General features: G+C 36.2%; 4 protein-coding genes across 6 annotated transcripts; 3 read left to right on the forward strand and 1 right to left on the reverse strand.

Moving 5' to 3' along the window:
• Window positions 1–3,276: 3,276 nt before the first annotated feature.
• LOC113272421 (PHD finger protein MALE MEIOCYTE DEATH 1-like) lies at window positions 3,277–6,041 on the forward strand. Its single transcript, XM_026522257.1, is given in 6 exon segments — window positions 3,277–3,686; window positions 3,877–4,123; window positions 4,238–4,535; window positions 4,537–4,557; window positions 4,560–5,137; window positions 5,225–6,041. Coding segments are annotated over 6 exon segments (2,340 nt in total). The 5' UTR covers window positions 3,277–3,307.
• A 1,638-nt stretch (window positions 6,042–7,679) lies between these two features.
• Window positions 7,680–11,198, forward strand: LOC113275276 (40S ribosomal protein S14-2). Of its 2 annotated transcripts, XM_026524752.1 has the most exons (6): window positions 7,680–7,775; window positions 7,917–8,036; window positions 8,149–8,194; window positions 10,215–10,300; window positions 10,550–10,679; window positions 10,879–11,198. In XM_026524752.1, exons 1-6 carry the CDS (start codon window positions 7,773–7,775, stop codon window positions 10,944–10,946), a joined length of 453 nt encoding a protein of 150 aa, XP_026380537.1. In that variant the 5' UTR covers window positions 7,680–7,772; the 3' UTR covers window positions 10,947–11,198. The 2 variants fall into 2 exon arrangements, with proteins under 2 accessions (XP_026380537.1, XP_026380536.1); XM_026524751.1 differs by lacking the exon at window positions 7,680–7,775 and having other exon boundaries at window positions 7,908–8,036.
• Window positions 11,199–11,647: 449 nt separating this feature from the next.
• On the forward strand, window positions 11,648–15,071 carry LOC113273787 (superoxide dismutase [Fe] 3, chloroplastic-like). The gene is made up of 8 exons (XM_026523395.1): window positions 11,648–11,861; window positions 12,013–12,090; window positions 13,596–13,787; window positions 13,937–14,108; window positions 14,308–14,381; window positions 14,490–14,516; window positions 14,611–14,634; window positions 14,750–15,071. Exons 1-8 carry the CDS (start codon window positions 11,763–11,765, stop codon window positions 14,873–14,875), a joined length of 792 nt encoding a protein of 263 aa, XP_026379180.1. The 5' UTR covers window positions 11,648–11,762; the 3' UTR covers window positions 14,876–15,071.
• Window positions 15,072–22,281: 7,210 nt separating this feature from the next.
• On the reverse strand, window positions 22,282–26,759 carry LOC113275277 (uncharacterized protein At4g15970-like). Of its 2 annotated transcripts, none has more exons than XM_026524753.1 (5): window positions 26,340–26,759; window positions 25,323–25,688; window positions 23,653–24,134; window positions 23,482–23,567; window positions 22,282–22,830 (listed from the first exon to the last, which is right to left on the reverse strand). In XM_026524753.1, the coding sequence occupies exons 1-4, from the start codon at window positions 26,586–26,588 to the stop codon at window positions 23,492–23,494; spliced, it is 1,173 nt and encodes a 390-aa protein (XP_026380538.1). In that variant the 5' UTR covers window positions 26,589–26,759; the 3' UTR covers window positions 22,282–22,830; window positions 23,482–23,491. The 2 variants fall into 2 exon arrangements, with proteins under 2 accessions (XP_026380538.1, XP_026380539.1); XM_026524754.1 differs by having other exon boundaries at window positions 22,540–22,830; window positions 23,653–24,085; window positions 25,307–25,688.
• Window positions 26,760–27,491: the final 732 nt, after the last annotated feature.

A 27,491-nucleotide genomic window follows, 5' to 3' on the forward strand; every position in this document is an offset into this window, starting at 1 on the left:
TGCTCCTACAACTAATTTGATATACATACGTGAATCCCAAGACAAAATTCACAATCTTGAGTTGGTTCATCGCTTTTCTGGTAATGCTTAATTTACATGTTTTGAGTGTCAATTCCACACTTGTTTTAGCTATATTTCTTGCATATTATCTTATTATGATTATTTTATACTTTATGTATTTTTGTAGGTGAATAATCCGAAAAGAAGTGGAAACAGTTACAAAAGTGACGTATATTGGTGGAGAAGGTCGAAAGACCAAATGGAACACGTTCAAATCTAGGTTTTCTTCTCATCATCTTAAAGAGGGCGCAAAGACGAAGCCGACGACAAAATAATGGAGTCAACCCGACGTTGTATGAAGAAGTTATGGGAGAAACGAGAATTTAAGTTTGTCGGTTCTCCTTAAAATTCAGATACATTGAAGCGATATTTTTAAATAACTTAATATCCAACTGGGGACAATTTTTTCTGTAATCTAAATTGTTATTTTTTTTAGATGGATGATGGAATTGTTTCCTTAATCAATTTGGTTTACTTTGGTATTTGTATTTTGATAATGAAAATATATGGGGTAATAAATATAGTATGGTAATGAAACGACGAATGAGCATGAGTAGTGGTGTTTGAAACGTCGAATCTCTGTAACTTTGTTTTTCTTTTCTTCGGTAAATTAGATTTGAAGGTAGTAAATCCGCTGGTCAAACTTACGAGATGGTTAAGAATCACATATTCCAGAGAATCTTTACAATTCCTAGCATACCTGATTCGAATCAATTTCCTAAATGTTGGTCGAATTGTATCAATTGAATTGCGACTCGTGCGATTTTAGAAACTTCGCTCGCGGTAAAAGGTGAAGTTTTTTCGAATATTACATTAACAAGGAGATACTAATTATCCTTGTTTAACAAAGTAAAAACCAAGAATAAGTAGCTACAATAATCTTCATATTTCTTCCTACTAGTTTTTATTTTATTTTTTATCAGAACTTATATTAAAACAGCTAAACAGATGGAAATAGTATTTGAATAGCCTCAAGAACCTTGGTTGTGATCTTCCCTCCTTAAGCTATCCAATTTTAATACATTAAATAAAAAACTCGGAAGAGAAAAGGCAATACTACATGTTACATTTGAGTCAGGCTTAGAGGTCGATGCAACCGCAGCCTAATTGGCCTCTTTACAGCAAACCAAAAATATAATCTTCTACCTCCTCCATCGTAACCTCCTCATGAATGCTTCCAAGTCAATGTGGCAGACTTTCCTTTCGATTGCTTTGGCGGTTTCCTTCAATTTGAATGGCAATGCCATTCAGTTGATTTGACAATTGTGCTGCTTCCATAGCCACCTGCATCTCTACTTGATGATGACTTTGTACTCTACACTGCAACTTCTTCAACGCCCTACACCAACCATTAGAACTTTTTAGAATTAAAAAAATTAGTCCAATTTGGTTAAGTTTGTCATGGGTTCCTGGAAAACAAATTTTTGGACTCTCAAAGGTGGAGCGATCCAGTCTTGTTCTGTTTTGTTCTACTAGTTGTAACATGTTTAATCCATGATTTGCAAGGGCTGATACCAGCTCTATTAAGGGATGATATCAATCCATCGCTCCAATAATCAGGATCGCCAGGATCTTTTCGTCCTGTATGGAATGATATCAGCCATATAAATCATGGTTTAATCACTCTCCGGTTTGACAGTTTATCTAAAAACTACAATCGGCCAATGTCCAAATCCCTCCCTTTTTACCAGAATCTGTAACAGAATCACTCCCAACTCGCCGACTCACTAAAGTTATACAGGTAGACCCTACTCCATTACATCTAAATCCCCAAAACACCCTTCACAAATACATTCTCATCATGTCATCGATATCTTTGATTAGGTTCTTTTTCTCATCTGCTCAGCTTCAAAATTCTCAGGTACCCTCTCTCTGGCTTAACTTACTTGTATTTCCTTAAATTTGAGTAAAATAAATGACTACTTAACCATCAATTTAGTGATTCAATTTTTTTTAGTTAAATTTGTAAGTGTTTGATTTTAATCTAGCTAGAAACCCAGAGGTTTTAGAAAATCAAGAGTTAGAAAACGAAATGGGGGGAATTCAAAAATTGAGTCTTTTCTTAATTACATGTGATGTACTCCCTCCGTCCCACTCCTAAGTGACCTATTTGAAATTTGCACAATTTTTAAGGCAAGCAAGGAAAATATTACTTTTTTAAGCATTTTTTATAATTATACCCTTATGAATAATAACTATCGAAATTTAGAAATGGTTTACCTCTCAAAATACTCCACGGATGTTCGCAAACTTCATACCATTGAAAAGCATTTTAAAACACCTACGTAACGAATATAAACATGCCTATCAAATTATGCATATTTCGTATATTCTTTATAATTAACTAAAAGGATAATTCCGGAATATCTCATTATTTAATGATATAGGTCACTTATCATTGGGACAAAATCTAAAATCAAATAGGTCACTTAGGAGTGGGACGGAGGGAGTATATGTTTCTAGGTTGATACTCGAAGCTTTGGAATTGCTGATGATGTGTTCTTGAAAGATGGGCAGCAATTTCAAATCATTGGTTGGTGACTTGCATTATTTTCGTATTCATCCAGAGGTAATTCAAAGCTCTATCCATCAAGCAAGGTTACTTTACTGAAACACGTCAGTGGAATCTATAAATTACAGTTCAACTGAACTTGTTTGGTTCTTGAATGTGGTTTCCAGTATTGGAAAGATAGGCTGTTGAGAGCTAAGGCATTGGGATTGAATACAATTCAAAAATATGTACCTTGGAATCTTCATGAACCAATTGACTTCACAACTGGTTGCAGAAAGAGTTCAATGAGCCAGGAAAATCACCATGTAGTGTGCTCACAGTGCCAGGAAAATTCACAATATTGTAGTGTGCTCACAGTGCCAGGGAATTTTATACCATTAAATACACAATATACAGCCAATGTCCAAATCCCGCTCTTTCTACCAGAATCTGTAACAAACTTGTGATTCTCTCACAACTTCCACTCACCAAAATCACTCAGGTGGGCCCTACTCCATCCCCCCTAAATACCCTTTTATAAACCACACAAACGCGCATCTTTCTCAGTAATTTCTTCACCATTCCAGTGACATTTCCGTCATAAAAATTACAAGACGAGCGCCAAATAACAAACTCAGCAAACCCTCACCTCCGAACTCACTCCTGATTCTTTTTCTGTTACTAGATTTTCTTGTTTTACATCTACAGAGGCAAAGATTTGGGGGAAGAAATTAAGCAGAAGAAATTTTTTCAACAATGGAGAAGAAAAATCCAAATACGATCAAGATCAAGAACAACAACAAGAAAAGAAAAGTAAATGATGTAAATAAAAAATCTTATGGATTTCATACATTTGGTGATCCAGGTTGTCCTTGTGATTTCAGCGGTACATTTCGTGATAATATACGGGAATTTATGCAGAAATGTTGTGAAATTGAAGATTGGAGTGTTGAAGGTTGTCCAGTTTGGTGTACACTTCTAGTTGATGAAAGGAGGAGGAATGTTGGTGTTGGCGGTGGTGATGGTGATGGAGGCGGTGGTGATGGCGGTGGTGGTGTTGTGGTTCCTCTTTATACGATTGAAGAAAGTGTTAAACATTCTTTACAACCTTTTTGTGATCAATGTCGATGTATTGGTAAGTACCTTTCTCTCTTTCTGATTTTAATTTGGGTTTTTGTGTTGGATTGGAGTGAATCTTTGATTGAATTCAGATCCGGGGGTTTTGATTTTAGGGTTTCTTTTGGGTTTTCGTTCAATTCTTGATTGTTAGGGTTTAAGATTTGTTATTTGTGTGATTGATTTGTTAAATTTTTGTTTATTGAAAGGTTGGAGTCATCATTTTGTATCAAAAAGAAGGTATCATTTGATAATACCAGTAGAAAATGATTGGCATAAGTTTCCGGATAAAAGCTTGTTTGATGATCATCAAACACATCTCTTACATGGATTGATTCACTGTAATGGATTTGGGCATCTTCTGAGTATCAATGGGTTTGAAGGAGGATCTAAGTTCTTTTGTGGAAGAGAAATCATGGATCTCTGGGATCGAATTTGTACTGCTCTCAGAGCTAGGTATATTCTTTTCTCTCTACCCCTTCTATCTTCTATCTTTAAGAAAAATGCCTCCTCTTGTTTCTTTGGAGTTTGGAGTTTGGAGTGAAGTTTTGGGGTTTTCTTGATTTGCAGGAAAATTACAGTTGAGGATGTATCTAAGAAAAGATCAATGGATCTCAGGCTTCTCTATGGTGTTGCTTATGGGCATCCATGGTTTGGGAGATGGGGATACCAATTCTGTCATGGAAGTTTTGGTGTCACTGAACACAATTATAATACTGCAATTGACATGTTAAGTTCGTTCAATCTCGATAAGATTGTCGAAAATTTTCGTGGTAAAGACAGAAATCATATGGAGAAGATCATTAGAACCTACAGAGAAATGAGTGAAACCCATTTGATTACTATTAGAGATCTCATTCGTTTCATGCTAATTAACCATAAAGCTTTGCCCAAACCTCATTCTGTTGTCAAACCCATTACTAGATCAGTTCCGCAGAGATTGCCATTTCAGGATGTCAGCAAGAAACACAGCAACAGCGACAACAAACAGAACAACATCAACAGCAAGAACAAGGATAACGACTGCAAGAACGGCAACAGCAAGAACAAGGATATCGACTGCAAGAACGGCAACAGCCAGAACAAGGATAATGGCAGCAACAAAAGCAAAAGCAACAAAGTCAGTATTAAAAACCATTCCAAGTATAGAAAGTTTAAATCTTTTGCTGCACAAATGGCTAGCAGATGGCCTCCAAGAAGATTAGAATATGCTGCAGATGTAATTGTGGATGCCTTGAAAGAAAAAGGTTCTGGAATGTCGCGTCAGGACTTAAGAGAAGCAGCAAGACTTCATATTGGTGATACAGGGTTACTAGACTTTGTTCTGAAATCCATCAACAATTTGATTGTTGGTAAATACGTTGTTCTCCGAGCCATGAATCTAGAGACTCGAATGCTTGAGTTCACAATTCATGAACTCCTTGGTGAAGATGCATGTGAAACGCCGGAAAGTTCTCCAGATGGTCCAGTTGCAGCGCGTCATACTACTACTAGTACCACCACCACCACCACCACCACCACTGCGACTACTACTACTACCCATATTACTCATGACACTCCTGGTTTAGATGTCTACAGTGATGTTTTATATCTCTACAAGGAATTACTTCTCCAAGGGTATGATGGGAAGACTATAACTGAGTTGAGTCAATTATCGACTCAGGCAGTTTTGGATAGTAAGCATTTTGTCAAGGAATGGCCATTGAGAGATGAAGAAGATTTCTTCCTGAGATTTGTATGCCGCCTTAAACCGAGTTTGTTTGAGTATGGATACGAATATAAGTTAAATCAGTCATGTTCACCGCCACCAGGTGAGTTAGTGGTAGTGCCAATTCATACAACAATTGGGGAATTGAAGACTGAAATTGAGTCCACATTAAGGGATACATACTGTTTGTTGGAAAGTTTTAGAGTGACTGAAATAGAAGGGATGGAAGAGTTCGAAGATGAGGAAGTTCTCTTTGGAGTTGTGGAGTCTGGTGCAGATCTTTGGGTGCTAGGTAATGGACTGGGTGAAGGGAGCAGTGATGCACTGAAGTATGAAGGTGGTGTTGATAGCTGGACTGTTGATTGTAGTTGTGGAGCCAAAGATGATGACGGGGAGAGGATGGTAGCTTGCGATATTTGTGAGGTATGGCAGCATACTAGGTGCAGTGGCATTGCTGATGCTGATGCAGTGCCACGGTTGTTTCTCTGTGCTAACTGTAATGCATCGCTTGTGCCGTCTAATGAACACTATTACATGGACATGGAACCTGAGGGTATGCTTGAACAAGTTTATGGTATGGAACCTGAGGCTGAGAGCATGCTTAGACAAGTTTACAGTATGGAACCTGAGAGCATGCTTGGACAAGTTTATAGTAGTGGGTACTAATTGTGTGCCACGGATTGGCAATTTTTTACATCAAGTTTTGCTCTGGATGAAAACTGATGTTGTACATTGTATATCTTTAGATGAACCTTTTTTTTAGGACAAATACTGATTCATTCATTCATTCGTTTGTTGGTTTTTCTTGTAATCAATTGAAATGAATGCTAATAAAAGAAAAAAAAAGAAAAATTCTCTTCAGCTTATCCTCTTTTGATGTATTAAGTAGTTAGTTCTGTTGTGTGTTTCTTTCAAAGATGAAACAAATCCATGATCTCCAGCTGAATTACTACTATGTGTACAGTTCTGACAAAGGGATTGAATTTTTTTTTTCTAAATCATGAATTTTATTACCAAAAATTGTCAAGCTACAAAAAGTGCCAAGAATATATCAAGGCAGACACAAATACAGAAATCAAAAAACACAAAAAACCATTCTAAAAGAAATTACACACCAAAACTATGAAAATCTAAAGTAAATACCCCCTTCACTCTCCAATGCTCCTAGGAAGGAAGGCTTCTCTTCATATATTTGCATTTCACCTCTATTTAGCAAAACACCTCTCTTGTCTGCAGAGAAATTTACTTCTCTATAGGAGTGTCTGAAAGAGATGGTTGCTATTGCTAACCTGATTTTATCCCATCTATTTTGAACAATCCATGGAACCTTATCATTTGTGAAAGCATCTAAAGCTGCTTTTGAATCCAGACAGAAACATACCTCCCTCAGTTTTTTGCTAATGGCCCATTCACCTGCAGTAATGAGAGTCATAACCTCAGCCAAATAATTTGTAGCAATTCCCAGGCCAGCTGAAGCAGCTCCTAAACAATCACCAGAGCTATTTCTTGAAATGAATCCAAGACCTGCTTTTCCTGGATTTCCTTTTGAGGCACCATCACAGCAAATAAGAACTTGATATTGAACTGGCAGCTTGAAAAAACATTGTTTCACTCTATCGCTATGAACTGGAATTCCTGTGATACGAAAAAACTGGAGAATTTTTAACTCATACATTGTACCCCACATGACTCCTTTCATCCTGACTATACATTCCTTGGTGAATCTTGTTATTTTCTGTTTAAACCTCTCCACATTTGGTTGAATGTGTTCATAGATCACTACATTTCTGGCAAACCATAATTCCACCATGATATTGAAAGCACAGTTAAACCATACCTCTTTCATTATAGTACTCTTCCTTTGGCAATTTGTAAGATGTCATCAAAACTGGAAGGAATTATGCACTGAAATATGCCACTTATCCAATGCCAAATTTGTTCAATAAACAAACAGGACCATATAATATATGTTGCATTGTATCATGATTGTTACCACAAAGATAGCATTAAGAAACTGTGGAAAAACCTTTCTTCCTAACTGTCTCCTCCTCAGTTGCACATGCTCCTTTCAAAATCTTCCATAAGTTGGTAGAAGTATAAGGATGAATACATGGATGCCATACCTGATGCTCCTTTCAAAAAGGGAGTGAAATTCACTACTGAATTTACTGTAAATCTGTAGTGCAGCAAAGGCCCATTACTTCTTTGACATATTTGGACTGGACTTGTCCATACAAGCCCACGTTTGTGTGCCCACCCAAGTTGTCATCATCCCCTCCTCAAAACCTAAAGAGTCTAAAACCCTATCAAAATTTCATTCACTCTTCCAGAGTTTTACGGCGAAACCAAAAAAGGTCTCTCTTCACCAAACCCTATCAGTTCATCTTCCAGGCAGCCATGGTAAGTCACTCCCCTCATAGATTTAGTTTCTTTCATATCAACAGGGAGAAAGTTGATATTTTGATGAGCTCCTTTCGGATTTATGTGATCGATAACCTAGATTTGTAACTAGTTTTTGGTGATTTTTTCTGTATGATGCAGTCGAGAAGAAAGGTTAGAGAACCCAAAGAAGAAACTGTTACACTAGGACCATCAGTGAGAGATGGAGAACATGTTTTTGGGGTTGCACATATTTTTGCATCATTTAATGACACTTTCATTGTAAGTTCTTTTTTTGGGTTTTTGTGAGAATCATCACCTTTATATTTTTAGCTTGTTTTTGTATTGGGAAGTTAGGATGTCTGATGTAATGTTTTGTGTGGAATTGTTGCAGCATGTGACTGATCTGTCTGGAAGAGAAACCCTTGTTCGCATCACTGGTAATCTCCATTTCTTAAAACCTAGTAAACAAAATAACAATTGATTTATTTCTGGTTCTGTGTCAAGTGTTTGTTAATGAAACTACTTGCTTTTAAATTTTAATGTAGATTTTGTTTAGGTGATTCTCGGGTTTACCTTCATTTTCGTGTTGATTCATGCTAAGCACAAGGGTTACAATTCAATCATATTAAGACCATCTAAACTATTATGTATAGTTAAGTGATAGCAGTAAAAACATTGGCACAGTCTTTTCTGTTGTTTCACTTTTTTTTTTCTTCGAAATTTGTTGTAAGTTTATCAAGTGGTTGAGTATATGACACGGTTACAGCGTCTCAAGTTCTAAGAACATCTCCAACAGGTTGGGTTGTGCTTATTATTTTTACGGCCATATGGGAGTTGTCTAATTTTTCCTAAAAATCCTCCTCCAGCTGGAACTTGAGGAAAGATTTTGAGGATTGTGTCGCATATGTTTTGATTTACATCCTCTAGCTCATCCTCTTGTTTCAGAGGATCGCATAGAGGATGTAAAATATTCATGTCATCAATGATTTTGAATTCTTATTACAACTATATATATACTAAAAGGATTCGGCTAAAAAATTGTTCTTTAAACACCTACAAGTTGGTGAAAGGTTTTCACTGTGTATTCTGTAAAAGAAATTTGCTCTTTAGACATCTTCTTCAATAAACTTACATATAGAAAAAATTACTTTTGGGCTTCAGAAACACGCTCTATATGTATGTTAGAAATTTTGATTTCAGAACATTGAATGGATTCTGTTTTTTTTTTTTGATTATCGGGTTATTTGATTTGTTTTGATTAAATCATTTAGTATGTCGCTCATAGTTCTTCTTGGATATCTAAGACGATGATTTCTAAGATTTTATTTGTGCGTATAACGAAATGAAATCCACTCTGCTTGAGTCTTCTCCTTAACTTATCATCCACGGAGATGTGCTCCAATGTGTTGGATTACAAATACCCTCATTATCCCCTTTTAGATTTGATTTTTTCTCGCTAGCATCTTTCTTAAAAACTTTACTTAACAGATAAGATGGATGAATTTTGATTCAGGAGTAGAATTCCTTGCAATCATTCTTATTAAACTATCTGCTTTTACACGGTTACGGCATCTCAAATTCTAAGTCTGTTAATTTTGATTTCAGAACGTTGAATGGGTTCTGTTTTTGCTTTTGATATAATCCAGTTATTTGATTTGTTTCGATGACTTCATTGGTATATAGCACATAGTTCTTCTTGGATATCAAATATGATGATTTCTAAGATTTTATTTGTGCTTATAACGAAATGAAATCCACTCTGCTTGAGTCTTCTCCTTAAACTATCATCTATGGTGATGTGCTCCAATGTGTTGGATTACAAATACCTTCATTATCCCCTTTTAGATTTGACTTTTTTTCTCGCCAGCATCTTTCTTCTCAATCTACCATAAAAACTTTACTTAACAGATAAGATGGATGAATTTTGAATCAGGAGTAGAATTTCTTCGAGTCCTTCTTATTAAACTATCTGCTTATACACGGTTACGGCATCCCAAATTCTAAGTTGTTAATTTTGATTTCAGAACGTTGGATGGGTTCTATTTTTGTTTTTGATAATCCAGTTATTTGATTTGTTTCGATTAAATCATTGAGTAGTATATCGCACATAGTTCTTCTTGGATATCAAAGACGATGATTTCTAAGATTTTATTTGTGCGTATAACGAAATGAAATCCACTCTGCTTGAGTCTTCTCCTTAAACTATCATCTACGGTGATGTGCTCCAATGTGTTGGATTACAATTACCATCGCTATCTCGTATAGATTTGTTTTCTCTTATCAGCGTCATTCTTGTTAATCTATCTTAAAAACCCTAATTAATTGATAATGAATGTCATTCTTACTAAACTATCTGCTTTTCCACGGCTACAGCGTCTCAAGCTGTAAGGCTGCTTTTATGCGCATACTTGTGACAGCTGTATGATTGGTTTCTTTGTTTGCGTTCAATTTCAACAGGTGGGATGAAGGTCAAAGCAGACAGGGATGAATCCTCTCCTTATGCTGCTATGCTTGCAGCACAAGATGTTGCTGCACGATGCAAGGTGGGTATTTTTTTTTTGTTGTTTTTGAAACTACGTAGATGAACGTAGTCAACTGTTTCTAGTCTCTAAAAACTGGTTCACACTTATTTTCCTTTTGGAGCTGAAAGTTACATTACTTGTTAAGTTTTTATTCAAATTACTCAACATATGTGACTGTTATTGGAATATTATTTTTTTCTGTCATTTTAGTTAGTACTTCAACTTCCCTCTCTCATTTTGCTTAATTATGTTTTCCAATTACAAATATAGGAGCTTGGAGTTACTGCTTTGCATATTAAGCTGCGTGCAACAGGAGGAAACAAGACAAAGACACCAGGTCCAGGTGCTCAGTCTGCTCTTAGAGCTCTCGCTCGGTCTGGAATGAGAGTTGGCCGCATTGGTAAGTCCTGACTCTTGATGAGATTGGCCTTTGTTCATTATATGCTAAAAATAAAATTTCAAGATAATAATTGATTAAATTGATTGTCCTTATTACTGGCATGATTACAGACAACTTCTAGTTATAGTACCTGAATGGAACGAAACTTTGAACCTAAAACTGTATCAACTTATCATCTCTTTAATCATTTTGTTTGCAGAGGACGTTACTCCAATTCCAACTGACAGCACTCGCAGAAAGGGTGGTAGAAGAGGAAGAAGACTGTAGTTAATACATCAATTCCTCATGAGGCTACACTTTTTATTTGGAAAACATGTGTTAAGATGTTTTATGAGCAGCATAATATGTTGGATTTCTAGGTTATGTTATATGAGTTTTGAACTCTACTGCAGTAATTTAAATGCTGGGTTAGTTTTATTATACGAGGAAATAGCTATTTAAATTTCTACATGATAAGCAACATTTCGGTTGACGTTGTTTAAATGAATTTACTGTTTAAAATCGATGCTGTTTGGCTTTTTTACCGTTTAAAAGTAATATCAATGCCTAAAGTAGTATCAATGCCTGCTAGTTTGCTTAGGACGACACTATTGAAGATTGTGTTGCTTAAAGCACTGCATCTGCTCCATGTCTAGGAATTTTCTCAAACTTAGTAAACCAACTGAAGATTGTGTTCAGCACTCTTTGCTTTATACAGACCAGTACACTGTGAAATTGAGCAAACTTCTTCGGAAATCAATCAGAATGCAACAAAAAAAAAAAAAGGGTGTCCATAGATCATGCACACCCTATCTGAGACTCATATCCTTCAGGCTTTAGCAATTAGCAGCCTGAGATTCGAAGGGTATGATTGGAATTAAAGTGCAAATTCTGACAAAGGAGGGGTAAAAACTGAAAAGTACAGAAGGATAGATTGGTCATTATCTTTTTTATTTCTCACTTCTTCTCAAATTTCTCACTCTCCTGAAGTTAGTTTTTCCCTGTTCTCTATTTCATTTTAACTCCAGTTCTGGAAATTGGTAAGATATCCTTTTCCTAAGGGTTTAGGGTTTTAGAGAGAGGGAGTGGTGAAACAGAGAAAACATGGAGGCCTGTTGTTGTAAGAACCCTTTCTCTGTTGATTCTCATCTTCTGGCAACCAGTTTTTCAACCTCCTTCAACTCTCAAAAGCTTCTTCCCAAGGTATCTCTTTCTCTATCTATCTCCATCTCTATTGAGAATTTGTTGATAATTTGGGAAATTGCATGTTGTACCCTAAATTTGAGGTCATTTAGAATTTATATTCTCAAGTGTTAATTTTATCTTTACTAATTTCTTTTGATATATATTGCAGAAAGGGATGTTTCATAAGACTAGAAGGAATCCAAGGATTGTAGCTTACCATGGTCTCACAACCCCTCCATATAAACTTGTAAGTAATACTATTATCTTTTTGATCAAATTAGGAAAATTTGAAACCAAGTTTATATGAGCATAACTAGAAACTTATGTTCAAATTTTGTGCATCTGGTTGAAATATGAAATATTCAACTGAAACTGGAGCATGAGTTAGGCATTGTATGTGAAGGATAGAAGTGTGTTGTCTGAATGGTATGGTTTGATAAAACAAACAGTATTAAACTTGCTGGGATGTGTGTATTGAAATGTTTATGTACAACTTGTATGCTCTAAAATATCTTGTGAACTCTAAATATCTAAAGATGCAGTATGTACTAGATTTGCAGTATTGATAACCATTTCTAACTTAGATGTAGAATGTATATCTTCTCCAATTAGCACAGGCTATTAAATTGAGAGAACATCATGCAACATCAAGTCTCGAACAGTAGATATGAATACCATTCCATAAATATGAATGAAATAACAAATCCAAGGATTGCAGTTCCATTCATCAGACTAGACCATTGTAGTAGTACAAAACCTGGTGTTTACTAATTTAAGAGATACAAGGATTTTTTTCAAGCTGTACCGGTTAGAATATCTGAAGGTTTATCTGAAGAGTAAAATACCTATAGAATGGCTACTAGAAACACACAGTCAATCACCTCAAGCTCAAATCTAGATCATCTTCGTCATCCATATCATCCATATCAATGTTCACTTGATGGCCTGGTTCTCCTTACGTTTCTGGGTGTATTTCTCCCACCACCCTTCTTCGGTTTTCTCCTGCAGAATGATTCTCATGTTTAGCATATATCATCACATTTGCGAATTAAAACCCAGTAAGGGCACACCATATGGTGGATGGCAACTTAGCCTATCAACTACACATCCTTCCAACTTTTCCAATATTACCTAACCATGTTAATGTTTGGTTTAAATTGAAAGTTGTTGAAATTATTAGTTGCTTCTTTCTAACCTATGTGTATATAAGAATGTTAGTGTCTACTGATGCATGAGTTGAAGCAATTACCAATTTTGACAGTTATGTACTAAGTAAATGCTGCTGCAGATATTAGCCTAGTCGTATTACAACCTTAGCGTTCTTTTACAATTATAAAGCGGTATACTTTCTCCCCAAACCTGACTGCATAAAAAAATATTTATATGAACTAGTCGAACTGGACAGCAGAATTAGGATTTAGAGTCACCACCTTTCGACGAATGTCCTAACCATCTGAACCGGGCAGAAGTCCTGCTTGTTCTGCAGCCAGAGGTTGTTTTTCTACCTAGTCGGATAACTTATATAGAGTATTAGTGGTGACCTTGCTAGAACACTAATCTTACCGTCTTCTTGAACTTTTGTACTAGTTTCTTTTGGAACACCCTGTAACTGTATGCTGTTGTTCTACTTCCACTTTCATGAGCGCAGGCCTGACCCCTCACTTGTTGTCTGGGCACGGGATGGCTAAGTATGAGCATGCTAGGCTACCTTTTTCAACTCTCTTATACTAATATCTAATATGGTATGTCTAGGATGCGCTGGAACCATATATGACCCGGGAAACACTTGAAATGCATTGGGGAAAACATCATCGTAATTATGTGGATGGTTTGAATAAACAACTCTCAGATAACAAGTCACTGTATGGTTATACCTTGGATGAGCTTGTGAAAGTCACATACAATTTTGGGAACCCATTACCAGAGTTCAACAATGCTGCTCAGGTGTGTTAGTGGATGACCGTTTTTTTTTTGCTACATTTTGTACACAAATTCTTATTCCCTCAACTCGTTAAAAACTAAGATGAATTCCTACACATCTCTTCATTTTTGTGCCCGCTTCACAAGTTAATTCTTTAACCCATGTTTTCTAGGTTTGGAATCATGAGTTCTTCTGGGAATCGATGCAACCAGATGGTGGTAAAATACCCGGAGAAGGTGTCATTCAGCAGATTGAAAAGGACTTCGGTTCTTTCACTGATTTTAGAGAAAAATTTGTAGAAGCTGCTTTGTCTCAGTTTGGTTCTGGTTGGGTTTGGCTTGTCTGTAAGTACTTCCAGTCCTATATCTCTAAGCTAAATTACTCCTCTTGGTGTCTTGTCATTAGAAAACCCTATTTAGGATGGGCAGTATCAGGGATAGACCTCTATACCACCCTACAAATTGGAGGTTGAAAATTTCGCATCTAAGTATTCATGTTCTATCATCTTTTATTATCTAAACAATTGGTGTTTTGATTATTCAGTGAAAACTACAGAGAAAAGGCTCGAGATAGTTAAAACGTCAAATGCCATTAATCCGCTCATATCTGGCGATATTGTACGCATTCTCACCCTCACGTCTGTGTGCTTTTAGATTAGGAGGTTTCAAGATAAATATATGTGTTGTTTTATTTGGTTTTGCACTAACTAATTCTGTCTTTTTCAGCCCATCATTAGTTTGGATGTGTGGGAGGTAAGCCAACTCCTTTTTTATTAGATTCAGTTTTAAATATATCTGTTTTGCGCCATTTCTGATTTTTTCATGTTTTCTTTTTTTTTTGTCACAGCATGCCTACTATATAGACTACAAGGTATGTAAAAACTTTTATGTTGTCGTCTCCTGTTTCTTCCTTAGTTCTTTCCAAGGGTGTGGACTTTACCGTTTTATCATTTACTAATCAGACCTGTAATTTGTGTTCTGAATAGAATGACAAAGCGAAGTACGTGGATGTTTTTCTGAACCATCTTGTATCATGGAATGCAGCAACGGCACGCATGGTTCGGGCAGAAGCATTTGTAAATTTAGGGGAACCAAAAATTCCAGTTGCTTGATAAGTTTCAAGTCTGTATAAATTTTGTGTGCTGCTATTAATCTTGGTGTTTTTAGGAATATTAATCAATTGAGTGATGCTTTCATTTGGTCTCCCTTCACATATGTTGGGTTCTCCCTGAATGTTTACATTGAATTTGTTGGTCTGGGTATTTATTCCATGAGGGCTTAATGCAACCTAACTCATCCTCCCATTAATTGCATGCAACTCGGTAGCAAATAATTGAGAATTAAGTCATAGCTCATAAAGGCGTGCATGGCTTTCATCACGGTGATAACTGTCACATATAAGCAAGTGGGTTTGAATCCGGGCCGGTATAGCTTTTCTATGCATCAGGATAAGAACACTTATGTGATCTGACCTCAGCTTCAATAATGCGATCTCTGATTTAGATAGTCTATAAAAGGTTGATCATCACAGCGAGCAAAGAAATAAAATAGCCAGAAAAAGTATCAGTCTAATACTTGTAGAGTAATCCCAGTTGTGGTGGGAAAACGTACATATTTGTCAAAATCAATGGCTGGTGCTGTTACTGGCGGTACTGGGACTTGTTTGAAAGGGATACTATCCTTCATAACAGAAGTCCACTGCTCCGCTGATAAGCATTATTCAATGTACAAACATGAAGTCACCGAGCTTCCAAAGCTCTTGCCGTTTGTCTATGGTGACATCCAAGTTATTGAAGGAGATGGAGTTAGTGTTGGCTCCGTCAAGCAGTGGAACTATGTTCTCGGTACCGAACAAACTTCTATATACCTTTTGTTTATGATAGAAAACCTAGTTTATATTGTTTTATATGTGATTGTTATACTTGTAGGCTGATTTCTAACACCTGTCTTTGGATATTGGCAGAGGGAAAACCACACTGTGTGAAGGAAAGAGTAACAGAGATGGACGATGAGAAGAGAAGGATAACTCACGATCTCTTTGAAGGAGAAGTGATGAGTGCATATAAGAAGTTCGCAGTGATACTACACGTAAAACCAAAAAAGGGTGATCTAGAAGGGAATGTCGTGAAATGGAGTGTCGAGTATGAGAAACTGAACGAGGATTCGCCAACTCCACTTTCATACATTGATGTGCTCGATAAGATTACCAGAGACCTCTGTTGGAATATATGGCAAGTCATACGTGCACTCAAGGTATGTGCGCATAAGAAGACCAAGTTGGTAACAAAAGAAGACCAAGTCGGTAACAAAGTTAGCTAGTAAATCTCTAGATAAGTTTCACCTAGTCAATACAGTTGGTTTGTTCTAGGTTTATTCATCCTTGTTTATCCTATAACTCCTATAAATAGGAATTACAATGTAAATGTAAAGCATCTCAGCACATCAAAGTCTGGAGATCAATCTAATTCACCCCACGGGGTTCTTTCAGTGGATGTAGGCGTTAGTGCTGAACCACTTTAAACATTGTCTTCTTTGATTTCTGTTTATGTTTTGATTTTGGTATGTAGTTTAATTGTTTATCATTGATTAGTCTTTTTATTTGTCTATTTAATCAATGATCCATCTTAGTTTTGATTTACATATCAAAATCTAAGATGGTATCAGAGCAGAAATGCTCTCGATCCAGTCGCTTCCGCTTCTATTTCTTTGATGCAGTTTTCCATCATATTTGTGAGTTTCCAAACACTACAAAGTTTTTTCTTATTTCGCATCAAAGAGAAATACTCATTTTTGATATTAGTTATTCATCCAAAACTAAGATCTTTGTTTCTTGTAAACAGTTAGTTTGCTTAACCACTTAACTGGTTTCTGGCAACATTGGCTTTAACATCAATTATATTTCTTGTTGTTCATCACTGCAAGATACTCTTTTTCTATTATGATGAATGATGAATCATCCTCGTCAAAATCAATGGTGTTATTTCCTTTTGGTAAGTTTCAATAATTACCATTTTTTCTTTTCTATTTGCATCTATGCATGTTTTCATTTCCGAATTTACGTCTCTTATTCAGGGTGTTTCCTCAAAATCATACCATATCAGATATCACTTGTTTTGGTATGATATTCAAAACGATCCGTATGATACGGTCAATCCTCGTTAACATCCTTACACATTCAGTGATTAAACCGTGTATTAAACTCGACTCTCTGAATATTCAGTTGGCTAATTAAGAGTTTCAAACAAAAATCATTTCATGTTCCTAGTCCATTAACAACTAGTTGTTTAGCTAGTGTGTTTCTTGTTTGCATACTGCCATTATTGGGATAGATTCATCACAATCACAATCATTTTCCCGAAAATATCTCAATTTTTCGGAATTCTTGCCAAAGTCTGGTAATCAAATTATTTGGAAATATTTTTCATATTTTCTTTCTTTATAATCATTCTTTTTCGTTCCAAAAATTTTCGGAAAATATATCTTCTTATCTTCATTCCGTTATAAGAATCTATCTCTCCTTTCATGGCATGAAACTTACCAACAATAGTTGGCATTCAGATTCTCGGTTCACAGTTCAATTTTCTTTTGCACAATGTGCAACTGTGTCGTCAATTTTTCCTATTTTGAAGATTATATTTTATAATTTTCACATTATTTTCCATCATTGGATAATCAAACCATTAATTCGTAAACCTTAGTTTTAGGATCTCATGTTCTATTTTTGGGTAAATACTTTTATTCCGAAACTTTTCATCATCATCTTTATTTTTTGCGGATATCCTTTTATTACGTAATCCTTGGCATTTCAGTGCTATGTTCAATGTTTTCAAAATATTAACTGATACTACTTAGTGCGACCAACATTTCTCGGCATTTTTGTAATAATCAACTCTGGCAACTCCTCACTATGAGTTGTCAAGCAGATTTCATTGAAGATTCGTAAGTGACCACTGATGATTTGGTTCTACGCTTTAGTGAAGTACTTTTGTTTCTCAACTAAGCAATGGATAATTAGTTTCTCTGATTATCAAAATTTTTTCTAAGCATCGTTTTTGTTTTGAGTTTGATGTTTACATGATGCTCGATATTTTCTCTACTACCCAGATTTCTTAGGGTTAGTATCTTAAATCACAGGGAAATTCAAAATTTTATTTTTCCTAGAATAATCAATGCTCTTTCTGTTCATAAATCATCAAACAATAAGCAGAGAGATGATATAGTGTTCACGTTTTATGCATATAAGATTCGTGGGTTCTATAATATTTATCCATTTTTTAACAAGGTTAATTCATGTATGATTTTGTATCGTTTTGATACGGTTATATCCATCATGATATATATTTTGCTGATAGAAAATTCTAAATTCTCATGCCATTTTGGTATCATTTTTATCAATTTCGATATCATTTTTTATCAATTTTCTTCAAGCTAATCTTCAGTATTAGCCTGTTTTGCTCTACAGATGATTCCTTATGTTCGGTGGAATTAATACTCGTTCTGTTTTCAAGCCATCAACAATAAAGAGGTGATCAAATTTTTTCCTCAATCATCTTTTGATTGATGTTATTCTTATCGATGTTCAATTGAACATTATAGTTTTCTGGTCTCTTGATTTTCGTAACTCTAATATAATTTCCGTACTAGTTCCTCCCTAAGTTTGAGGTTGACATTACGGTATCTAGTTAACATCCTTTTTCTTTTCCCAAAAGGATCATTTTATTCAACGAAATCCCGTTGATTTTCCGGCTTAAATATATCCTCTAATCCCACATGGAACTATATATCCCCATGTGCTCATATCTCTGTTCATGTTTGGATCTATTTTCTGAGCAACCCAACTCAACATTTTAGCCTATATTTGTTGTCAGTTGTTAAAGAAAACTCTGATCGTTTTCTTGCTTATGCCTTGTTCATCCGGCATATTCATTTTTCAATCAAATTAATTTAATTAGTTTAAATGACTAATTCTTCTTGGAAGATTATCCTTTCCAATATCAAATATCACATTCACTCAAAAATGGAAACCGATATCTTTCCCGACAATAATATCCGTTCAATGTATACTTTGAATATATCCAATATATTCTTTATCCGGAATATATTGCTTCATTTTCTTTCAAAAGAGAAACTTTATCAATGAACAAATATTACGATATATTTGCATCACTTTCATTTCCCACTATTTATGCATACAAATCAGCTCCACCGTTTAGCATTATGGACCTTATGGTGTCCTATTCTCAATGCGAAAGTGGCGCTCAACTATTGTCAGTTCAGCACAAAGATAAATGACGTGTATTTCCGTCTTCTTTGTTGCTTTATTTGTGTGAAAATATGTCAACACAATATATCAATATTTCATCTGAATTCATCACCTTCTTGCTCTGATGACGTCTTTTTCTCGTTCAATCTCGGCCAAGAATTCCCAGAGAAAATTGAAGTTATTTACGGTCCTTAAGTTATTCCTACTTATTTCAGAGCCCATTAAATACAAGTCAAGCCAATCCAAATGACATACAAGGATACTGAAGAGAAGATCAAGACGTTTTGGTACCGAGAATATCTGGCAAGTCAAAACACTATTGCTGCTTTGAAGACTACTTTGTTCAGTTACTATATGATTACAATTTGTTTCAAGTGTCCTGGTTGAAGATCAAGACGTTTTGGTACCGAGAATATCTGGCAAGTCGGTAACAATAAACCAAGTCAATAAAAAGATTTGAAGATCAAGTTCCATTTCAAGTCTAGTGTTCGAAGTTTAAATACACGGTGTGTGTTACAAGTTTTTTGGTGTTAAGAAATTGTTCAAGTTGCACATTTCAATTCTCTCCATGTCCAACTTGAGGGGAGGTGTTGAAATATATGGCAAGTCATACGGTATGTGCACATAAGAAGACCAAGTTGGTAACAAAAGAAGACCAAGTCGGTAACAAAGTTAGCTAGTAAATCTCTAGATAAGTTTCACCTAGTCAATACAGTTGGTTTGTTCTAGGTTTATTCATCCTTGTTTATCCTATTACTCCTATAAATAGGAATTACAATGTAAATGTAAAGCATCCCACATCCCAGCACATCAAAGTCTGAAGATCAATCTAATTCATCCCACGGGGTTCTTTCAGTGGATGTAGGCGTTAGTGCTGAACCACTTTAAACATTGTCTTCTTTAATTTATGTTTATGTTCTGATTTTGGTATGTAGTTTAATTGTTTATCATTGATTAGTCTTTTTATTTGTCTATTTAATCAATGATCCATCTTAGTTTTGATTTACATATCAAAATCTAAGAACCTCAATGCTCACTTATGCCAATGATCATGATGAAGCATATAGTTTGTGGTCCATGCCATGTTATCATTTGATGTATAATGTATTTGGAGTGTTATTTTGTGTCCATGCGACACTTTGGCGTGTTCAGTAAGAATAAATGTTTGGTACGTATCTCTAGATTATGCTTCTGACTGAGTTTCCATTCTTAACCCTAAGTTCGTCAAACGCAAACCCTAACCCTCCCCGTTCGACGAAACCTAAATTCTTCAAACGAAACCCTAACCAGCCGAACGCAAAATCAAGATCAATGTTTTCCAGATTCAGTTGCAGAGATGATTCAAATCAGCCTCGTAGTGTTAAAAGTGGGGATAACTCAACTGAAGATGAAGAGATTCTTTCAAAAGACTTCGATAGTTTGTTTTCAGATTGGAGAAACAGGAATAAAACACCCACCCGATATAAAATCTACTGTATCGTGATTGCAATAGTAGAACTTCTGTTTAAGAATGGGGCAACATATGAATGTCTCCTCGATGTCGAGGATGGGAGCTGCTGGGCCTTGGTTTGCATCCCCCACGAGATTGTGGAGAAGAAAACAGGTTATTCTGCACAGCAGATCTGTGATGCTTTCCATTCTGGCTCGGACTTATATGATAAATTTCTGGATCTGTTGAAGCACAAGTTGTGCGGTTTTCAGTGTACAATGCTGGTAGAGATGACAGATTCTTATATCCCTGTTGCCCTTGAGATTAATGATGAAGAGACTTCATCTGATGGCACGCCGCTTCTGAGACCATTACATAAGGTTCCTGATAGCCAACAGGAGACTGAAACTCCCAATGGGGCATCCAATGTTGAATCTAGAGTTGCTGCTAGGCTTGATAAAATCAGTGTAGTTGGTTGTACTGAGGCTATGTCTGAAATGGATATCAGAGAAGAATACTTGGATAGTATGCTGTCAGATTGATATAAAATCAAGTGTGTCGTGGATAGGGCTGTTCATGGTCGGTTTTGGTTCGGTTTCTGGCCGAACCAAAACCCAAACCCAAACCAATACTATTGGTTTCTAAAAATCTAAACCAAACCAATCCATTAACCATTGGTTCGGTTTCCAAATGGTTCCAGTTGGTTTCGGTTTTTCCCAGTGGTTTTTGGTTAACCAATAATTATGTCAAACCAAAAAAAAAAATACACAAATTTACAGATAAAAAAATCGTAGTTGCCGATAGTATTGGTTTACACAAATATACAGACCAAAAAAAAATCAAGAATAGTTAAAGCTTACTCTAATTCTAGAGATCAATAGAAGATATATAATATATCTTAATTTAGTTATTGACGAATAAAAATGAAGAAAGACGGGAAGAAAAAAGTCGAGTAGCAGCAGCTGTAGTTGGGGGTGGAAAAGGGAGGCGGCTGAGAGAAGGAGAAAGAGAAAGAGGGAGAGTATCGTAATGAAATATTAGATTTAGGGTTTCTATTTATCCTCTAAATCAATGGGTAGAATCTAATACTTTTAAATCGACGGTAGAAGTTAAGTTTAAAAATTAGTCGGTTCCCCAATGGTTTTTGGTTCGGTTTTCAGGTCAAACCAAAACCAAACCAGTAATGTTGGTTTTTCAACTTTTTTTACCAAACCAATCCAATCCAAATCTAAATGGTTTGGTTCGGTTTCTTGCTTATTGGTCTGGTTCGGTCGGTTTCCAACGGTTAAATGTTCAGCCCTAGTCGTGGATGGCATAGCAGAATTTTGGTTCAAGAATGGGGCAACATATGAATGTCTCGTCAATGTTGCTGAGGGGAGTCCATGGTAGAAAAGCATTATTCTCTAAAGTTGCGTAGTTTTCAGGGTACAATGCTCGTAGAGATGAACAAAAACTCTCCTGTTCCCGGTGGTTTCTTGGACCACGAAAGATGTTTGAGACCACGGCTTAGTACCCACTGAACTGGCACCCCATTAGCAAGTGTTGTGAATTAGAAAGATGATGCGTGATTTTTAGTATTAAGAAACTAAAGGACATCTTTAGTCACGGAGTGGCAGTGGAGAAATGCTGAAGGCTCTTATGGTTTATCAATTTGGAAAGGAGTTACTCAGCATCGTGCTAAACATTCAAAGCTCAGGTTTCTGGCTCCGTTAATCAAGGGAGCGGTGTTCTGTTTTGGCACGCCGATACTTGGCAGAAGTCAAGGATATGCCATATATCCAGGATTAATCACTTTCTGTCTGCGAGTACAAAACCCTTACGGTTGCTGCAGTCAACTAAAAATGAACTCTTTTTAAATAAGAATCATGTAAATGAACTAGAAGGTACTAAAAAGTAAAAAAAAAATGAACCAAAAAGTACTAAAAAATAAGAATTTTGTGAGTACCTAGTACATTATCTCTATAGGTTCAGTTAGATGATGAGTCTGATCAGCTGCAATGGACCATAACCAGCACTAGAAAGTACTCTGTTAAATTATGTTATCTGTATTCTTCTTCTCTGGGTATTTTCAGCTTCATCTGGAAGCTTAAGACTCCTCCTAAAGTGGCCTTCTTCTAATGGGTCTCTTGCAAACCAAGCTTCCAACCAGGACAGTCTTTCTCATCGCCACATTCAGGTACCAATCGCTTGTGCTTTTTGCAAAGTCTTTCTCATCACACCTTTTCCTTCGTTGCAGGTTTGTTTCAGAGCGTTAGTCTTACTTATGGATATTCTGAACTGACACTTCACCTTACCGTCAGATATTTCCTTAGATATTCAACCATGGCAGTTACAGTCCTCTACTGCTCGGATCAATCAGCTTTGGAACTTGATACCTACAGCAATTTCGTAGAGAGTTTGGTTATAAAGAAATACGAGAATCTTCTCTGCAAAGGTCAAAAATAAAGCTCAGAATATCTTGGCGATCAAATACTAGTTGTTCACTTGGGCCTTTGCTTTCAAGGATTTCTCGGAAGTCATTCTCAGGTCAGGGAAAATTTGGTTTCAGATTTTCAAAAATCCTCCCTGGAGTCTTCAGAGTGCCTTAGTTTTGCTTTGGTAACGTTACAGTTTTCTGTTTTGCCATGTATATATTTCTGTACAGTTTTTCCTTCCTCTCCCTCTCTGAGCGTATCATGTATTATGCTCCTTTATTTTCATTAATGAATCTTGTTCTTCATTGACTAACAAAAACATATTTCGCTAGAAAATACAACCTGAACTAAGATCAAAGATACATTTGAATGACAGAATGTATTTCGAGCCATTTGAGAACATGCTTAAACTATGTTTGCAGTATTCTAATCTATACATACGTCCAGTCTTAATTATTTCCAACTTATATATTTCAAAGAATGTTTTATGGAACGAAATGGCAGAAACTCATGATTATGTTGCTTCGAGCACATGGACATGCATCAACCTAAAAACCTACTGGTCAAATCAAATGCCAAAAAGGCATCCATTGAGATGACCAAACATCATACCTCTATGCATCTAGTTTTGCGTGTCTCCAATTTCTCCTTCTTCTACATTCTCCATCGGCAAGTTATTAGTGTGGAAGGATGCAAGGCTGAATACACCAAACAATTATTGGATGAGCAAAAAAAAAAATTTTTTACAACTCCAAATTAAATGAAAACAGAAAATAACAGTACCTGCAATTTTGTGGTACCCGCCAACCAGATTGTGTTGTCCTCTTCATAGTTGGAGGCAAAGACAAAAACCTTCTCCAATCCTCGAGCATAATCTTTAAATCATGAACCTTATTATCCAAACCGAGACAACAATTTGCATGCATGGTACACACTTGATTTAAATCTTTGCTTGGCTCACAAAACCCACCAAAGTAAGCAGTATTCAAGAATCTCATTTTTAGCCCGATCTCCATTATAAAAGGATCAAATTTGATCATATTAAGCACGTCCTGGTCATGGTATCCCGGATGAATCTCTCTTGAGGAGTACCAAAACTTGTAGAATTCTATTGTTCGATTATTGGATTTAACATAGTTGAAGCCACCATTTGGCCGGTTCTGTAGATCATAAGAACTGCCGAAGAAGAGATCACATGCAATTTGGAAATCTGCATCTGGATAAAATCGTGGAAACGGGTCCCGGAACCACATGATATCAGCATCCTAAAGAAGAAAAACCAACCCGAAAAGGCATTGAAAAGGGTACTATATGGAACCAAGAAAAATCTTCCTCAGATAAAGAACAAATTAAAGAAAGAAGTGGCAGATTAGTTAAAAACTTATCATGCTCAAAATGGTTACAAGATGGGGTATGAATATTCCTTGATTTAAAAACTGACATGCCTCCCGGATTCCGCATGCCTTAAAAGGTCTTTAAAACTAGCTTACAATCATTCACACATGTATGACACATATCCTATCCATATACCATCCACAAATCTGTCATCTCGTATCTTAGGTAGGTTCGAGGATGTGAAGTTTCTAATTCAGCATGGTCACAAAAAACATACACTTGTGTTCCCAGGAAACTTAGTATTAGTGACAAATGTAAGAAACTGGTTTTAGATATTAAAAAAATAAACAGCTAATAAATGGGATGGAGTGGAGCATATTGTTTTCATAATTCAATTTGGGATTTGATGCATAACTGATGTATTCCCACCCATAATATATTTTTCAGCAATGTCCAGGTACTTATTTAAAGAAATATAAGGAGGAAACTTCCCATCATCCATGCCACAGTGTGCACTTTCAAGATTAAAGGCAGTTCAACATAGTTTGTCTACATTCCACATACAGATTTTATCGACATATTGTTAAAACGTTTAGTTTACATCAAATGCTGAAAGATATTATATATGACTGCAGTAATTGAATAAACAATTCCATTACCAATGGAACAAACAATTCTCATTAGTAATAATATGTTTCTCAAAACTAGAGACATGGAAAGTTCTTAGCCTGGAATCTAAAGAGATATAGGATTGAACGTTAGGAAGTCAATGTCTTACCAACAACCATGGGATAATATTGAAGTTTTACTGTGATTTTGATCAAATAATTCTACATTTCGGAAACCTATACGAAATTAAGAGTGCTGAGCAATTCTAACAACCCGATGAATCGCAACACAACATAACAGCACAACAATTATTGACCCAGGGCAAATAACAAAAGACTGTAAAATATTTATATGCCATTCTGACAAAGCAGTAGGACTGTTAACCCTGACATCAAAGACATGCAACTGAAATACAAGTAACACAAGAACTCTATATCATAAAGGAGATAAAATGACTAAAGATATATGCTCAGCTGCTCAAATTCACACATACCAAGCAAAGAAATTACCGTGAAAACGAAGTCGTATCCCATCTCAAGAACAGACAATAAAAATGCAATTCGTCTCCACATCATCTTCAGATAGTCAGGGGTCATAAAATAAGCCTCCTTAGAGAAATCAACTCCTTCGGTAGAAAGAGGAAAGCAATGGCTGTGAACAGCCAAGCATCGACTATATGCCTTTTGGTCCAAAGCTATAATCACCAAATGATTCAAAAGTTTACTAGTATTATCTCCTATCCTAAAGCTCTCCAGAAAGAGATCAATGATAGAACCTGGAGCTGCCCATGCTTCATTTAACGTAGTTAAGATTACAGTCCTTTCCCCAATTGCCGCCTCTTTCAAAATTCTTTCCAACCTAACTTCCTCACTGTCCTACAGAATCGATATAGAAAGAGATCAGGCAAAATCGAATTACAAAAAGAAAGATACATACAAAACCATATACAATCTCACATCAGCCATCAATAGTTCTTAGATTTGTTCCTTCTCTTCATTTTTAGAGGATATTACCACAAACACTTTGTGGATCATCTGTCTAAATTGGCTATCAGCAGATAGACTTTACGGTCCAACCAGGGGAGTGGCAATGCAAGTTTAGTTATCATGGGCTTTTTAAAGCGACTATGGCTGATTCCCAATGAGCTTCTGCTGCTTAATGTTGGAGGTAATGGAATCCAATTTTGAGTACTCTCTTTGTTGATCAACTAAAGTTTCATGTGCAAAGTAAATTGACCATGTTATTCATGTGGTGTGTGCATTGCAAAATCAAGTCTAGAATCACCAATGGTGCTTCCTTTGTGCTAAATACATCAAAATGATCTTTCATTTGGCCCATTTGTCAAACAAGGTGTGTGCATTGCAAAATCAAGTTTAGAAATAGAAAAAGATGTTTCCTTTTTGCTGATTACAGCAAAATTGCCCAAATTTGGGAACAATTGCACAAACCCTAGCTAGTGTTTTAAGCTCCTAACAAAGTTTACTAATAATTTTCAAAGAGCATAAATTACAGAATTAGTCACTCACCTCAGGATGATTGATGTTGTAAGAGAAAGCAGAACCAGTTAGAAGATTATTTGATGACTGAAAAGGATGATAGACTGCTGAATAAAGATACAAACTAGGAACTCCGACGAACGCAAAAAACAGTATCAATGTCAGTATCCGTCGAAATACAACACCACCGACACTATCAGAATTATGAATTATCATCATTTTAGACCTTCGTTTTAGTCTTCCAACAGTAGTAGTTCCTCCTCCACCAACTATCCTCATGAAATCGGTTTCTCATTCGGAATTTATAACTTGTATCACGACATGATTATGATCGTCTTGAAACCCCGTTCGTCTTGAAACTCGATCTCCTGTGATGGATGATTTTAACTCGTTTCTTTCATTTGTTGTTGCAGCGGCAGAGAAATTCATGAGATGGGACTGAAAATGTGAAAGGACTGAGGCCGAGGGTCTGTTTCTGGGTCGGTATGGTGACGCGTACACCTACATGCAACTGTTACTGTGTCCCACTGTCCCGCATTTATGATATTATCACGAGGATCCGAAATTCGTAGGACCTACCGAGGAAAGCATGTCTAGGCCTGTCAATGGAAATCCGTTAACCGTTAGCCGAATCCGATTACCCGGTTGCCGTTACGTTTAGTTCCATTATATCCGTTATCCGTTACCGATAATGTAGCGGTTAATTTTATCCGACGGTGACGGCAACGAAAGACCTATTTCCGTTAGCCTTAGTTTCGTTAACCGCTAACGTGTGCCTAGCACGTGTAACATTCATCTATACCTAGGTTACTATACTCGAATGAACATCATTTTCATTATAAGTAGAGTCTTCAACTCACAAACGAGAGAAGAAAAACTCACCCCTCAGTCGATTAGAAAACTAGGGTCATCTCCTTCCTTTCAATTCGAGCAAAATCATCATCTGCAAATTGGCTGAAGTAAATGAGGCAGTGATGGTTTTATATTCTCATGTTGTTGTTGATGTCTTCGTCTGCCGATAACAAGATGAGAAGTGATTTCTTAGATAGTTGAGACTGAGCAGTGGTGTTGAATAAATGCGTTAACAGAGAAATGAAACTGCGAAGAGTATAGATGCATGTTGGTTGGCAATGACGTTGGATGATAAGTTGCGACATGGACTGAATTGTGCAAGGATCAATT

This window comes from Papaver somniferum, chromosome 4 (assembly GCF_003573695.1).
Source record: "Papaver somniferum cultivar HN1 chromosome 4, ASM357369v1, whole genome shotgun sequence".
Lineage (NCBI taxonomy): Eukaryota > Viridiplantae > Streptophyta > Magnoliopsida > Ranunculales > Papaveraceae > Papaver > Papaver somniferum.

Bases quoted from the DNA above. Each gene is read 5' to 3' on its own strand.
- LOC113275277 (XM_026524753.1), bottom strand. From the start codon at position 26,588: ATGAGGATAGTTGGTGGAGGAGGAACTACTACTGTTGGAAGACTAAAA. The intron at 24,135-25,322 runs GTAATTTCTTTG...TTTCTTCTTTAG, and splicing joins GATACGACTTCGTTTTCACG to GATGCTGATATCATGTGGTT. The intron at 23,568-23,652 runs GTACTGTTATTT...TGGTGTATTCAG, and splicing joins CGGGTACCACAAAATTGCAG to CCTTGCATCCTTCCACACTA.
- LOC113275276 (XM_026524751.1), top strand. From the start codon at position 7,908: ATGATGCAGTCGAGAAGAAAGGTTAGAGAACCCAAAGAAGAAACTGTT. The intron at 8,037-8,148 runs GTAAGTTCTTTT...GAATTGTTGCAG, and splicing joins CATTTAATGACACTTTCATT to CATGTGACTGATCTGTCTGG. The intron at 10,680-10,878 runs GTAAGTCCTGAC...TTTTGTTTGCAG, and splicing joins AATGAGAGTTGGCCGCATTG to AGGACGTTACTCCAATTCCA.
- LOC113273787 (XM_026523395.1), top strand. From the start codon at position 11,763: ATGGAGGCCTGTTGTTGTAAGAACCCTTTCTCTGTTGATTCTCATCTT. The intron at 14,517-14,610 runs GTAAGCCAACTC...TTTTTGTCACAG, and splicing joins TTAGTTTGGATGTGTGGGAG to CATGCCTACTATATAGACTA. The intron at 14,635-14,749 runs GTATGTAAAAAC...TGTTCTGAATAG, and splicing joins CCTACTATATAGACTACAAG to AATGACAAAGCGAAGTACGT.